We start from the raw sequence: 12,238 nt of genomic DNA, 5'->3' as shown, positions 1-12,238 counted from the left end.
AACACACACACACACACACACACACACACACAATTCGTAGATTTTCCTAGACATTTAATTAATTATTTTGTAATAAATTAATACATGAATAAATAAACAGACCTCCCATACAGTATACAGTATACAATAGTAATGTTTAAAGTCTTATTTAACTCAGAAACTTTGACCACGAACTACAGTGTGACCACAACACCATGCTAAAAACAAACTATTGTGTGTGTGTGTGTGTGTGTGTGTGTGTGTGTGTGTGTGTACACTCAAAACACTTTGGCTCTTAAATCACACATGTGCCAGAACAATAACCATGAGAACATAACATTGTAGTGCACACTACTTAGTGTGGAACTGTGTGATTTGGGACGTAGCCCGAGACTGACACACATTGTAATTACTGCAAAATAACACACAGGCCTCGTCCCAAATCACACACCTGCGTTTAGTCCTCACTCCTCATCAGCAGCATGAAGGACAATCTGTCCTCCTCTTCTCCTCTGTCAGGGGCATCCACACATCCATCCTCATCATCCTCTCTCTCTTCTCCAGCCTCTCTGTCCTCCTCCTCTGCTCTAGGGTTCATCCTCTCTCTCTCTTTAAGCATCTCTTCTCCTTTGGAGTGCATATCCAGGTCAAAGTTTCTTCCAGTGCTCATTTCCATGTTGCTCTGAGGTACAGTCTGGTCCGCCGTGCCTGGGAAATGTGTTAGTGCACTATTTAGTGTGTGTGTGTGTAAGAGAGAGAGAGAGAGAGAGAGAGAGAGTTTTTACAGTCACAGCCCATTAACATTAACAGTGGTAGGTAGCTCAGTGTTAAACCGCTATGTTACAGATCAGAAGGTGCCACTGTTGGGCCCCTCAGCAAGGCCCTGAACACTGCCTGTCCCCAGGGGCCACGAATCATGGTTGATCTAATGTACTGTATATGTGACAAATAAAGGCTTAAATTAACTTATTACAATAGTTTATGTAATATTTTACACCTTAGCATTCATTAAATATTTAATCAAACTTTTAAAGTATAAATTATAATCTAATAATTTATTTATATGTATGATTACGGTTGTGTATCGTTTGGGTTATATCAGTGCCTAAAGGTATCTGAACTGATACTTTAAAAAAAAGAGCCACAAAAAATGTGGCATAACATTAAAGAACTGCTTTTTATTAAACAAAAATATTTAAGATAAACAATATACAGAGTTAAAAAAAAATTAAACAGACTTCAGGAAAAAAATATATTATTATGTATTTAATATTAATATAATATTAATAATGTTATCATATACACTACCGTTCAAAAGTTTGGGGTCACTTGCAAATTTCTTTGTTTTTGTTTAGTGATTTATTTTCTCCATTCTACAACAATACTAGGGATTTTTAAAAAGTATAAAATAACACATATGGAATTAGGTAATTACATAATAACAACAAAAACAACAGTTAGTTGTTATTTTAAGACACAGAGGTCAGCCTTTCTGTAATAGTTCTTGCAAGAACAGTATTGTGTCAAGTGCATTTGCAAAATCCGTCGAGCACCGTAATGAAACTGGCTCTCATGAAGGCCGTCCCAGGAGGGCGAGACCAAAACCTACCTCTGTCTCAGACGAGGAGTTCATTTAGAGTTATCAGCCTAAAAAATTACCAATTAACAACCAGCACCTCAGATTAGAGGCGTTATGAAGTCTTTACAGAGCAGAAGTAGCAGAAACATCTCACCATTAACTGTTCAAAGGAAATTAATGCATTTTTTGGACGCCTTCAGCATTCCTTTACAATGTAGAGAGAAATAAAAATCAGGAACCATCATGGAGTTAGAAAGTGTTCTAAAACTTTTGAATGGTAGTGTATATCAATATATAACATATAGCAATAAACATAGTATTAATACATTAATAAAATATTTTAAAAAATATTTGTTTCTTTTAGCTGACTCCGCATTGTAAGTTTAAAGTACTGCATACATAAAAGTAAATACAAAACACAACAAATTTACATAGTACCTAACCCAACTACAATAAAATATCACCAATAACAGCAAAATAGTTGGTATTTTTGAAATGCTACAAACCAGATTCATTTTTAATTCTTTTTGCAAAATACGACATTCATTTCTCCTGACTTTATTATATGTCCTGCACCCTGTCATTGTGTTTGACGATATGAGGCGGCTGTCCTGTTTCCACCAGGCTACAGGGTCTTGTCCTAAACAATAACAGTGTTCAGGACATGGGGCACCCCTTTGCTTTTAACTTCATCCCATGTGACCTTTGTCCATTAGGTTTGATGTATTTCCCTCTTTACAAGCTGAAATGTTGAAAGACATTTGTTGCATGTCGCGGTGTCAGAATCCTTTGTTGTGAAATACAGCCACACTTTAGGCATTTTAATTTAGGCACGTTTAGCTTAGCTAGCTAATGCTTCCTGCTGCTGTCAGAGCGAGTGTAATTACTGCATTCACACAGATATCACATTGTCTCATTTGCCGAGTTGTGCTTTTAAGTCGGAATGTGAAAACAACATGGACACCCGGGTTACTACAGGGATTAGCTGGATTTGCCTTATTAGCCCTTTCTGACTCAGTCTGGAAATTATTTTTTTATGTGCAGTGAGGGTGATGAGGCATCTTACATCTGTTTCAGAGAACCAGAGGACAAATATTTTAATCGATCGCTCTGGCATTTAAGTAGCACCGAAGTAAAGCCCCGAGATCTGTGTTCTGACTCGGTTCTAGTACATTTTAGTAAATATACCTGGTTTCGATACACAACCATATTTATGATGTGTATTAAGTTCTAGAGTGAACTGATAAATTCTTTCTGAACTCTTAGCTCTTAAACTCTGCACACTTCCCTATTTATTACACAAAGAAACTTTTGAATTCATGCTGCTAAAAAAAAAAAACATCACCTGTTCCCTGCTGTTTCTTTTTCTCTGGGAGAGTGAATGAAGGAGTGGAACATTTCTTTTCTTTACCTCCTTTCACAGGTACACTATCAGTTAGACCTAAACAAACACACACACACAGAAAGAGAGAGAAAAGACAAGAAAGAGAGAAACAGTCATTTGATGTGTTAGTGATGTGAAATCTCTTTTTTCCTTTTCTTTCTCACCCTCTTTTCCTTCCTTTAGCTTCTTCTTCATTCTTTTCCTCCTGTCCCCCTCTCTACGTGTCTCGTCGTTATCTCTTGCCCGTCCACTCCTCTTCCTCTCTCTCTTTCTCTCTGTAAAGGAAAAGGTGTTAGAGATCTGTCTGAGCAGTAACCCTCACTGTGTGTGTAACAGCTCTGACTGTGCATTAAACACGCCTCTCTAACATCAGCATTATTACTGACTACATATTTAAAAAATATGAATATCCACAACAGTGTGACGTAAAAACAGTGATTCTGGGAAAATTGATGACAATAAATCAGCTCCAGTGATCCACAGTCACCTGACTGATTCCTTTCCTTTTCAGTTACACTGGGTTAAGTAGTTTATTGTGATCAAACGCCTAACCAGATCAGACATTAAACCTGAGGAACAGCAGTTCCTGTGTTCCTCTTACTCACCTTTTAGTTTTCTCCCTGTTAACTTCTGCTTTTTACTCCATAAATCCTCAAACACACACACACACCATTTTTGCATATTAAAAAAATGTTTATATAAAGTAAAGGTTTATTAAACAAGGTGTGTGTGCATGTTTAACTAACCTCATTGCTGTCATCATTTTCAGCCTTCCCAAAAAACAGATCCAACATCTCTACAAAGGCGCGCACACACACACACACACACACACACACACACACAAACACACACAACAGCAGCAACATTCTGGGTGTCATCTCATAATATTGTAAAACCTCTGGTGTGTGTGTGTTTGTGTGTGTGTGTGTGTGTGTGTGTGTGTGTGTGTATACAGACATTATTGTGTGAAATATTTCAGGAAGTCCTCCCAAGCTGCTTCTTTGTGTGTGTACCTGCGATATCACTGTCCTCTGAGCTCTCTCTGTCTGACACGTAACGACCAAGAAACCCAAACTTCTCTAACCGCTCCTGAGAGAGAGAGAGAGAGAGAGAGAGAGAGAGTGAGAGAGACACACACAGAAAGAATAAGAGCAATAAAAAAAGGCAGAAAGAAAGACAGAAAACGAGAGAGATAAAGATTAACAGAGAAAGTGACAGACAGATAAATCAGATAAATTAACTAGATACAAAAGTTTGTTTAGACAAACTTTAAGTTGGCTTGAGAAAGCCGGAGATAAAAGTTTAAAAGTGTTAAAAAGTTTATAATAGTTTAAGAAGTTAAAAAAGTTAAAACAGTTTAAGTTTAAAAGGTTTAAAAGACAGAAAGATAGATAGTGTCAGACAGATAGACAGTTACAGATATATAGATTGATAGATAGATAGATTCATGATTGAGTCTATAGATAGATAGAAATAGTCAGATTACAGATAGATAGATAGATAGATAGATTAGTTAGAAATAGTCAGATGATAGATAGATAGATAGATAGATAGATAGATAGATAGATTAGTTATAAATAGTCAGATGATAGATAGATAGATAGATAGATAGATAAATAGATAGATGATAGATAGATAGATAAATAGATAGATGATAGATAGATAGATAGATAGATAGATAGATTAGTTAGAAATAGTCAGATGATAGATAGATACATAGATAGATAGATAGATTAGTTATAAATAGTCAGATGATAGATAGATAGATAGATAGATAGATAAATAGATAGATGATAGATAGATAGATAAATAGATAGATGATAGATAGATAGATAGATAGATAGATAGATAGATTAGTTAAAATAGTCAGATGATAGATTAGAAAAGTTAGATAAGTTTGAATGAGTTAAACTGTGTTAGAAATAGTACATAGAAGGGAAGTTTATAGATAGATAGAAATAATCAGATTACAGATTGATAGATAGATAGATAGATAAATAGATAGATAGATAGATAGATAGATAGATAGATAGATAGATGAGTTTGAATGAGTTTGAATGGGTTAGAAATAGTACATAGAAGGGGATGGGTCGTGCATGCTCACGCACACTCTTCTGTGACAGACACAGAGAACCGCAAACTGTAATAATTAAGCTCTCAAACAAACGCTTCCCAACCGAGAACCGTAGGTCCGATCGCAAAAATTCTTTCACCGTGAGTGGCAGGAACTTCCTGACTACGACATATTGAATCCTTATGCCCGTAGACTGTATTATATTGACGTGGTGACAGTGTAAAGGCACCCTCCGATTCACACTCTGTGAATATGGCAGTTGACAGTGGCACGCATGGTGAAAAATAAAAATTTTCATCAAACTTAAACTGCTCTCGAGAAGCAACTGTAAAAGTTATCAAAACATGGACCCAATCCGTAAAAGTCCAAAGTCTTGTGACCCGTTTAAACTTTGAATGATGTTTCTACGACAAATTATGGCCGAACGGTAAGCTTTCAAAGTGACCCATGTTTTCACCCTTTTTCGGGCCATTTCCCATTGAAATGAATAGGGGAAAATGGGGTGGTTATTTGGGAATTTCGGGAAAACCGTGCGACGGATCCCTACCAAAAGTCATAGCACACCATTCCCGAAAAAGGCGCACGGTTTGACACCTCACTCATGGCACTCGGGCAAAGTTAGTCTAAATGTTAAGTCTGTGGGGGTTTAATTGCCCCCTGCGAGGGCAATTGATCACCCACCCCTTAGAAAAGTCACAGCACCCCATTCCCGAATAAGGCGCACGGTTTGACACCTCACTCATGGGACTCGGTCAAAGTTGGTTTTAATGTTACGTCTGTGGGTGGTTAATTGCCCCCTGCGGGGGCAATTAACCACCCACCCCTTAGAAGAGTTACGGCAACCCATTCCCGAATAGGGCGCACGGATTGACACCTCACTCATGGGATTCGGTTAATGTTGGCCTCAATGTTAAGTCTGTGGGTGGTTAATTGCCCCCGGGGCAATTAACCACCCACCCCTTAGAAGAGTCACAGCACCCGATCCCCGAATAAGGCGCACGGTTTAACACCTCACTCATGGGACTCGGGTAATGTTGGTCTCAATGTTAAGTCTGTGGGTGGTTAATTGCCCCCTGCGGGGGCAATTAACCACCCACCCCTCAGAAGAGTCCATCCCCGAATAAGAGTCGATCCCCGAATAAGGCGCACGGTTTGACACCTCACTCATGGGACTCGGGCAATGTTGGTCTCAATGTTAAGTCTGTGGGTGGTTAATTGCCCCCTGCGGGGGCAATTAACCACCCACCCCTTAGAAGAGTCACGGCACCCCTTTCCCGAATAAGGCGCACGGTTTGACACCTCACTCATGGGACTCGGTCAAAGTTGTTCTCAGTGTTAAGTCTGTGGGTGGTTAATTGCCCCCTGCGGGGGCAATTAACCACCCACCCCTTAGAAGAGTCACGGCACCCCATTCCCGAATAAGGCGCACGGTTTGACACCTCATTTGTTGGTTTACGATGAACGGTGCGGGACCAGTTATAATTCGCTAAAATCCCCATTATAAGTCAATGGGACGGTTAATTGCCCCCTGCGGGGGCAATTAACCGCCCACCCCTTAGGAATGTCATAGAAAAATTCTTCCCGAATATTCTGCACGCTTTGACACCTCACTCATGGGTCTACGATAAATGGTGCGGGACTAGTTCATCGCCAAAATCCCCATTATATGTCAATGGGGCAAATTGGGGACCTCTCTTGCCCCGGGGGTAAAACTTATACCCTTGTGCATGGTATCTTTTGACAAAGGCTGCAAACATCGTCAAATAGGGTTAATTTAACGTTTCTACAAAATTCCCTCTCTGCGCAACAAACCGTCAAAATTCGTCTTAATGTTAAGTCAATGGGATTTTTGGGCCGGTTAATTGCCCCTGCGGGGCAATTAGTAAGTCCGATCAGTTAGAAAAGATATAGCACACCCCGCGAGATCAGTCTGAAGGTCTGGGCCGAGTTTGGAGTTAGTGGAGTTAAAGCTCTAGGAGGAGAAGCGTTTGATAATTTTAGTCTCGGAATAATAATAATAATAAGTTTAAGTCGGATATCAGTAAGTTGGCTTTCTCAAGCCAACTTAATAAAAGTGTTTAGTCAGTAATAAGTACTTTTTTCCTACACAGCCACAACTGGAGTTACAAGTGGCGTCTGACTGCTAGTTGTGAAAACTATAACTACATGAAATACATTGTGGGTATTCTGTAGTGAGTAGGTAGCATCTGAGTTTTTGAGGTTTGAATGTGTGTGCGTGTGTGTGTTTGTCTTACCTTCACAGACAGTTTGAGCGCTTCCTTGGCCATACGCATGGAATCCTTCAGGGCTTTGTCTGCTTCCTACACACACACACACACACACACACACACACACACACAATGCTTCCAATCAGGAAAAAAATTTTAATAGGAAGTTTATTTATTTATGTGTGTGTGTGTGTGTGTGTGTGTGTGTATTCACCTTGAGAAGGTGCTCCTCAGACAGGTCAGCGTAGCCCCTCACCCTGCTGCAGACGAGCCAGGCCCGAGTCACCGGTTCTCCAAAAAACGTCACATGGCACTTATACTGCAACGCACACGCTGTTCTCAACACCTTTCACAAGTAACCACTTCTTATTTTTACACAAATTATGAATTATTTATTCTAAAATTCAGTAATATTTTAATAAATCAGGTATGTGAGATAGGAGACATACTGGGGTGAGATCAGACACTTTCCAGAATTCCAAATATTCCCCAGTGTCGGGATCTCGCTCGACCATCGCCGGCCACCTGGACACATCATCATCATCATCCTCAATAATATCAATTAAGAGAATTTCCAAACCAGTACTCAAATTAGTCAGTTAGGGCAGAAAGCACCTCTGCAGGTCAATTTTAGGTATAGGTAAAAATTGGATTGCAAACATAATTCGTTCTGGAAGTGTGCTTGTAATCCAACACACTATCTCTATCACAATAAAAGCGAATTCTCCCATAAGAAATAATGAAAACTTAGATAATTCGTTCCACAACCCAAAGATATTTATATAAAAATGATTAATACGAAATTAAAAGTAAGAATAAAACTAATTAATCTACACTTTAACTTGGTGGAAAAGAATCGTGGTTGGTTTGAGACGAGAGACAGGACGAGAAGGAGTTAAAGACTAGCTGGTTAAATATGTGTGTGTGTGTGTGTGTGTGTGTGTAAGAGAGAGAAAGAGAGAGAGAGAGAGAGAGGGAGAGAGGACCAGGGATAGCCACTTTGCCGAGCCCAAACCAGTGATCCAGGAACCAGACTGTAGAAAAATATCTCCTTATTGTCCACACTGAACTTCTCTTCTTGAGCCGAACAACTGCGGAGAGCAGGGTCTTTAACATTCACACACACACACACACACACACACACACACACACACACACACAATGTGTTGTAATTTGTTGTTTAATGTGGAACTGTTGTGTAAAGTAACTTAAAATGAATTTTATTTAAATACACTTAAACTCCAACAACCATAAACCAACTTATCAAACTGTCACTCCAACTGAAAAAAAAATTTGTGTGTGTGTGTGTGTGTGTGTACCTGTGTTGTTTGAGCAGGTCCAGTCATCAGGCAAAGCTGAAGGATCAACACCATCTCTCAGTTGTCTCCATTTAGCACATTCAGGCTTGCTACACTGCACCCATGAGACATCTAAACACACACACACACACACACACACACGCTAGACAAACCTGCCTGTAGGAAGAGCCATGATGCTGTTATTACACTTACACTGATCTGCCTCACTGCTCCCGTCTGCCTGATCCCTCTCATCTCTGCCCTGCTTCCTGTCTGTGTCTGTGTGTGTGAGAGTCTGAGCCTGACTGCACTCATCCACCTCATCCCTCATTTGCCTGTAAATATCAGTGAATAGAGGGAGACACAGAGAGGTATGCAAAGAGATAAGAATAAAGAGAGGAAGAGACTGTACCTGTGTGTCTCCTGCCTGATGGTCTTGTCTCCACCTAAATACAAACACAGGGTTTGAAATATCCTAACAAACTCATTTCCGACACTCGAGCTCAGTGCCATGAACACGTCTTCAGCTCCGCCCCCATCTGTGACTTTTTTACACTGAGTGTTAAAAGAAATACTTATGGTAAAAGTTCCATCTTCTTCTATTATATATACGAGGTCTCATTAAATGTGTACAGAAATTACGAAGGAAAATAAAGCTCAGACGGATTGACAGGCGACGAAATAAACAATAGAATTTCACCAAATGTAAACTTTTTCGTGAATAAATCGACGTTAGTGTAAACTGATATCACATCGATCATAACTATAATTGTGTCTTAGTTAGATGTTGCTACGAAATCTAAGTGTTCTGATTCACACAAGCCATTCGTCATCACGGGTTGTGTGTATGCATCAATGTCATGGCGTAGAATAAATTGGTTTTATTTTAATTCATCCCTAAGAATCTCTTCAAACACAATTTGATAACACCAATAGGAAAGTTAAATTAAAAACCTGATTGCTACCATCTAACATAAATCTAAATAAAAGCATCACCTCATATGGTATAGGGAACCAGGGAGCGCCTGATACGATATTATCACGACGGGTAGGTAAAGATTTCGATTTGTATTGTGATCCTGATATTATCATTCTATTTATAAATACCTACATCTGATATTGAAAAAAATTAAATGTCGTGTATATAAATTAAATAAATGACTTCTCACCTGGTTGATCCACTGTGGAGGAATATGACACACTCCAAACTCTCACATTCTGCTGTACACACACACACACACACACACTTAGTTTTCTATCTGTCAGTGACTGTAGTAATAACAGCTGCTCTATTACGCCACCTTTCTGCTTCCTTGTCCTCTGCTTTCCTTCACTCCTTGACTCTCTCTCACATCCTGTCTGTCCTCGTCCCCACTTCCTGTCCTTCCTCTCTTCTCTCCAGGCCTTCCTCCATCGCTCGACACACCTACTCCTTTTTCCTTCATTCTTCTTTTCTTCGGCTTTGTCTTCCTCTCTCCCTCTCCTCCCTTCTGTCCTGACCTGATGTTCTCAGTCTCTCTCTCCGTCCCTCCTGAGCTTCTCTTCTCTGAGTATGAGCTTTTCAGCTGCTTGTCTCCAGGACGATACTTTTTCTCACCTGACTTCGGTGACGATGGTTCTCCATCCTTTTCTCTATACATCACCTGTCTCTTGTGTTTTCCTGCTGTTTTTTTCAAGATTTTTATCTCATCTGTCTTGTCCATTAGTGTAATTAAGATGGAGTTCTTCTTCTTCTTCTTACCTTCTTACACAAAGTGAATTCAAGAATTATCATCAAAATACATTAATATTATTACTATCACAATATAAAAAATTTTATCAATTATGGGGTCAAACACTATATATATAAAACTCAGTAAATTATATATATATATATATATATATATATATATATATATAGCCAGACATTTACAGTGTTATTAAGTGCTGGCTGTATCTAGTAACGTTAAGCCGCCCTTAATTTTAACTAACTAAGTAATTTTAATAACTTTACTGCAATTATTAAAAAAAATTAATTTTAAATTTTTTAATCCTCACCGTTTTTTAAACTGCAGCAAGTTAATCGAGTTAATCAGGTGAAAGTGTTATGTGTTAAAAGTTCATTAAAGCATGGTGTGTACGTCACAGATTCTCTTTAGCTCAAATGCTAATTAGTCTGACAGAAACCTGACGCGACCCTCGCGCGCGCTCAGTCAGGTTCCCGCCACAGATGGCGTCCGGAGTGAATCTTTTCACTCGAATCGATTCGGAATCGAATCCCTTGTTTCCTTGTTCACCAAACGATTCAGATCTTTTCACGTTTTTTTCTTCCTTAAACCATTATAAAACGTTATAAAAAAAATAAGAATAACTTTGATGTTTCAACTTGAGATTAAAATTTTTAGATATTTATGATTTTATTCATGAATCTTATAATTTCACGTAAAAAAATTATAATTATCTTTTTCAGCCAGAGTAACAAATCATTAGAATATACTGGAATAAAGTTCTACATTAATAAATGTAATTTTTCTTTTTTATTTCACTCCTCTGTGAAATACAAAACCTCTTTAACTCGTTATATCTAATAGAAACCCTGAAATCCCCTGTTATTGTCTCACCATTCAGATTTGATAAAAAAAAACACTGGATTTTTTTTTTTTTACATTTTTTCACTTATTAATCAATTTATTTATTTATTGCTCATTTGTTGGTTTATTCCGTCTATTGCTTTTATTTACTTACATATTTTTTGTTACATTTATTTAACTACTGTACTGTGGATAGTTCATTGTTTATTAATGTTTTACACCTGAATCTTGTAGGTACTTTAATTCTTTAAATATTTTAAGTCTAATTTTTGTTATTATTAATAATAATAATAATAATAATAATAATAATATAAAAAATAAGATGCATAATACAGTTTTTTGTCTGTAAATGTATGAAAACGTGCAAAGGTTAGTTTTTCCTTTTTCTGTTAGTGTCCCGTAAACTCCTAATAGTCTTTAACAGGTCCAGATTTATATTATATATAAATAAATACATCTTAAATGTTAGTTAATCTCAAATTAATAAATAATGACTAATAGTTATTGAATAACACAATTCTTTAGACACAACATAGAACTTTTTATGATTTTCTAGGGTTCACACAAATTCACCACATTATAGACCTGATAAATACTGTAAAAAATAACTCTCACTAATTGTACTCAATGTGAACTAATTTCATTCATAAAATGTTCTTAGGAGAACAAGCAATGTTGCACTAATTAAACTAGTTAGTTGGAATGAAAATGTTTATAGTCTATGCTTCTGAGCTTGCATACATTTACATATAAATTGTATTCATACTAATTTGAACTTCAGTTAATTAACTTGCAAAATGTAAAATTCACTGATAAGCTCCTGTTCAATTAATAAGATTTGAACAAATATCTAAAAGGTTAAATGTTCAAATATCTTTAGATTATTAAAAATAATGTATTTTGAATATTAAATTTGTAGTTAGTATACTGCACCTGGCTGCATTTTTCTGTGTATTATCTTGCAATTTATACATGGCACACTATTTTATTATTTTTTTAGACACTACAAAAATCTGAATGCTTTAAAATCCTTTAGGATGCTTAAGAAAATAAAATCATCATTATACAGTATAGCCTTGTTACAAGATGTTTCCTTTTACAAGGTTCTCTTATATTTACTATTTCA

General features: G+C 37.4%; 1 protein-coding gene across 4 annotated transcripts; it reads right to left on the bottom strand.

Moving 5' to 3' along the window:
- Nucleotides 1-230: 230 nt before the first annotated feature.
- LOC128510729 (zinc finger CW-type PWWP domain protein 1-like) lies at nucleotides 231-10,688 on the bottom strand. 4 transcript variants are annotated; one of them, XM_053483212.1, is made up of 16 exons: nucleotides 10,580-10,688; nucleotides 9,844-10,283; nucleotides 9,712-9,763; nucleotides 8,955-8,988; nucleotides 8,756-8,877; nucleotides 8,564-8,674; nucleotides 8,231-8,351; nucleotides 7,694-7,769; nucleotides 7,459-7,563; nucleotides 7,272-7,337; nucleotides 3,956-4,031; nucleotides 3,689-3,738; nucleotides 3,548-3,593; nucleotides 3,107-3,217; nucleotides 2,904-2,999; nucleotides 231-687 (listed from the first exon to the last, which is right to left on the bottom strand). In XM_053483212.1, the coding sequence occupies exons 2-16, from the start codon at nucleotides 10,243-10,245 to the stop codon at nucleotides 437-439; spliced, it is 1,719 nt and encodes a 572-aa protein (XP_053339187.1). In that variant the 5' UTR covers nucleotides 10,246-10,283; nucleotides 10,580-10,688; the 3' UTR covers nucleotides 231-436. The 4 variants fall into 4 exon arrangements, with proteins under 4 accessions (XP_053339187.1, XP_053339188.1, XP_053339190.1 ...); XM_053483213.1 differs by having other exon boundaries at nucleotides 9,712-9,760; XM_053483215.1 differs by having other exon boundaries at nucleotides 548-707.
- Nucleotides 10,689-12,238: the final 1,550 nt, after the last annotated feature.

Source organism: Clarias gariepinus, chromosome 22, assembly GCF_024256425.1.
Source record: "Clarias gariepinus isolate MV-2021 ecotype Netherlands chromosome 22, CGAR_prim_01v2, whole genome shotgun sequence".
Taxonomy (NCBI): Eukaryota; Metazoa; Chordata; class Actinopteri; order Siluriformes; family Clariidae; genus Clarias; species Clarias gariepinus.
This window is presented reverse-complemented; position numbering and strand designations above follow the sequence as displayed.

Coding starts and splice junctions, on each gene's coding strand:
- LOC128510729 (XM_053483212.1), bottom strand. CDS start 10,245: ATGGACAAGACAGATGAGATAAAAATCTTGAAAAAAACAGCAGGAAAA. Junction 3,594..3,688: donor AAAATGATGACAGCAATGAG/GTTAGTTAAACA, acceptor TGTGTGTTTGAG/GATTTATGGAGTAAAAAGCA. Junction 688..2,903: donor AAAGAAACAGCAGGGAACAG/GTGATGTTTTTT, acceptor CACATTTCCCAG/GCACGGCGGACCAGACTGTA.